This window comes from Vigna radiata, unplaced genomic scaffold (genome assembly GCF_000741045.1).
Source record: "Vigna radiata var. radiata cultivar VC1973A unplaced genomic scaffold, Vradiata_ver6 scaffold_221, whole genome shotgun sequence".
In the NCBI taxonomy this organism is placed as follows: Eukaryota; Viridiplantae; Streptophyta; class Magnoliopsida; order Fabales; family Fabaceae; genus Vigna; species Vigna radiata.
The window spans coordinates 473,417-476,552 of NW_014543248.1; the positions used below are offsets into that span (position 1 = coordinate 473,417).

At 37.8% G+C, this 3,136-nt stretch overlaps 1 protein-coding gene across 1 annotated transcript; it reads right to left on the reverse strand.

Moving 5' to 3' along the window:
- Window positions 1-253: 253 nt before the first annotated feature.
- On the reverse strand, window positions 254-2,442 carry LOC106753380 (lectin-domain containing receptor kinase VI.3-like). Its single transcript, XM_014635174.2, has one exon. The coding sequence runs from the start codon at window positions 2,382-2,384 to the stop codon at window positions 333-335; it is 2,052 nt and encodes a 683-aa protein (XP_014490660.1). The 5' UTR covers window positions 2,385-2,442; the 3' UTR covers window positions 254-332.
- Between the last annotated feature and the right edge of the window lie 694 nt (window positions 2,443-3,136).

Here is a 3,136-nt window from a genome sequence, read left to right on the forward strand (position 1 = left end):
TGATAAGAAATTTTTATTTGAATATAAAAAAAATGCAAAAGACTAATATTGATGTATAAAAATTTGGAGAAAAAAAAAAGCAAAATAGAAGGAATAGAAACAAAATTATAACCCAGTTAAATTTTCAAGTTCATGCAGAGATTGTTCTCTTTAACTTAACATAAAACTGAGACTTGTTCATTTAACATAACATCTAATAGATTAAGCATAAGAAATCTTACATTGCCAAAAAAACAACGTTATCTTTGGGTTTTTAATAGAAAGAAATGAAAGAATTACAGAAGAAGTATGAATATAATCACAGAAATACAGTGGTAGAACATGATTATTTGCTATCTACCAGCATCCAAGGACTTGGTACTCATGGTAATGGAGGACAAATAACCAGATGTTTCAACAGTTCTCAAAGATGGCGTGACTTCTAAGAAACCTGAGTTCATTCTGCTGCTGCTGCTGCTATCAGAACCACCATATCCCAAATCACCAATATCAGGAAGAGGGTCATCAAAGTTTAGGTACCTTGTAACTTGTTTCATGGTAGGTCTATAATCTGATCTACGTTGAGTGCATAGTAAACCCAACTTGAGAACCAACTCAACTTCTTCCTCATCATAAACTGAATTCAGCTTAGGATCAACCACCTCAAGAATTTGACCCAAATGGTAATTCTCAATCGCCCATTCCACCAAGAAAAACTGATCTGAATCAAGAGGCCTCTTACCTGTAACCACTTCAAGAAGCACAACCCCAAATGCATACACATCAGTTCTTGTAGAAGCTTTTCCTGTGCGAGTTAACTCTGGTGCAATGTAGCCAATGGTTCCAACCACCCTTGTTGTGTGTGATACTTGACCATGGTTATAGAGCCTTGCAAGTCCAAAGTCACCCAAACGTGCACTCAAGTTTCCGTCTATCAAAATATTGCTAGTTTTCACGTCTCTATGGATCACCACTTGCTCCCACTCTTCATGCAAGTACAATAGTCCAGCACTGATGCCTTTGAGAATGTTGAATCTTTGCCCCCAGTTCAAGGCAAAGCTGTTGTTTGGGCTATATAGGATACAATCAAGGCTTCCATTTGAAATGAAATCATAGACTAGCAGTAGATCATTCTTTTTCTTGCACCATCCTTGAAGGTTCACCAAGTTCTTGTGTCTCAACCTTCCCAAGCTTTCAATCTCAGCTGCAAATTCCCTCATTCCATGGAAAGGGCTCCTCATAATCCTCTTAACAGCAACTTCAGTTCCTGAAGTTGGTAAGACACCTTTGTACACAGCACCAAAGCCTCCAATTCCAATTAGTTGGCTCTCTTTGAACCCTTTTGTGGCAAGGTGAAGATCTTTGTATCTGAACCTGTGAGGACAATCCATCTCCCAGTCCTCAAGAACCTCAAAATCCATGTATCTCTTATAACATGTCAGAAGAATTAGAAGACACAGAAGGCTTAAAGTCAAAGCGGACAAGATGCCAATTACAACATTGACCCAAGGAAATGGAGAGGGATCTTCCTCCTTGGGTGGTGGCTTTGGAAGATTAGACAAATTCATAGCAACACCAACACCAACACCGTTCACTGCAAAACTCCACCCTAGAAGATAATGAGAGCTTGTTTCCTGGCCAGTTGATGCTGAGAAACCAACAAACATGTTTTCCTTCATAACGTTGGAAAGGTCAACGTTGTAATTCTTTATAAGTGGTGTGCTGGGCCTTGATAATTCCCAAGGAGCTATTGTTACATTCAGAGTTCTCTTTTCACCATCATAGTCTATCCAAGCCTGGACAGCATCAACCTTGGCCATTCTGAAATCCTCCTTTACACTCTCAGTACCCTCTTTAATGTATGCAGCTGGTTCAGCAATCCTTGATTCCATTCCATTTATATTCACCCCAACATGGTTTCCTTCAGTGTCTGAGTCACCTTTGAAACCATTTACAGTATCAAACTCCACCGCAAAGATGTTATTCGAGTCATTCCCATCATTGGTGGAGTTAAAAAGACCAAGATAATGGCCAGGCTCAGCCCCAGGAAACTGTGTTGATGGTGCTATGGTGAAGGCAAGGCCAAAGCCCCCAGAACCAGAACTAGGGGATACAATTGAGAACACAAAGTAGGTGCTGAAAGAAAAAGCATAGGGTTCAAGGGGAGGATCTGTTTTGTTGAGCATTTGGAAGGGTGTTTTATAGAATGCATGGCCTATAATATTGGTTGATCTGTTTGTGAGTTTAAGTAAACGACTGGTTTTGATGATGGAAGATCCTTCAAGGCTTATTTCGCTGTTTTCATCAAATCCTTCAAAGATCAAACCATTGGAGGAGGAGGAGGCAACAACTTGGAGTAAGGAAAAGGGAAATAGGAGGAAGACAACAAGTGCTTGAGAAGCCATAAGAGATAATAAACCAATAATGCTGAGAGATATTGGCAATATGATTGACAAGTGAATCCATGTGGGGGCCTTTATTTAAGTACTGAATTGGTCAAAGCCAAGAACATGCAAGGAAAGTCTTCTTTGTCATGTTCTCACATGTGAACGATAATGCTACGAACCAACTGCAGATGCGAATGTAATTTTTTTTCAGAATTTCTTGAAATTATATTTTTTTCATATATTATGGCATACGCACTAACTAGAAGTATTAATTTCACATGAGTTAAATAAGTTCAAATTTATGTTCATCTTAAGTAAGGAAGATGTGAAAACCTATTTTAGGATTTTTTTTTTTATAAATATTAAAGTAATAATATATTTTAGGTTTTGTATTATGGATCTAGTATCATGATATTATATGTGGGTCTTGAATTTTGATCATAGTTTGGATTTGAGTTTAATAGTCTAATTTGGGTCTAGAGGGAGATAGGTCTAGTTTTAGGTCTAGACGGAGATAGGTATAGTTTTGGAACAAAGAATGTCGCGCATGGATTAGGGTTTCTTAAACCCTTATTTGACATAAAATTAGAGAACAAGGTTCTCTTGTTAGCACACCAAAAAGAGGAATATGTGAGTGCTTAGGTGACAAGTCATACCTTAATTATTTCTCTCTTTTGGTTCCAAATTTCAAATTTAAGACTAGTATGAATTTAATTTTGGCTCTCTTTTTTTAGGACCTTTTTAGGGTTTCTTGACCTATAAATAAAGGT

Excerpts from the sequence above, each read along its gene's own strand:
- LOC106753380 (XM_014635174.2), bottom strand. The coding sequence starts at position 2,384 with ATGGCTTCTCAAGCACTTGTTGTCTTCCTCCTATTTCCCTTTTCCTTA.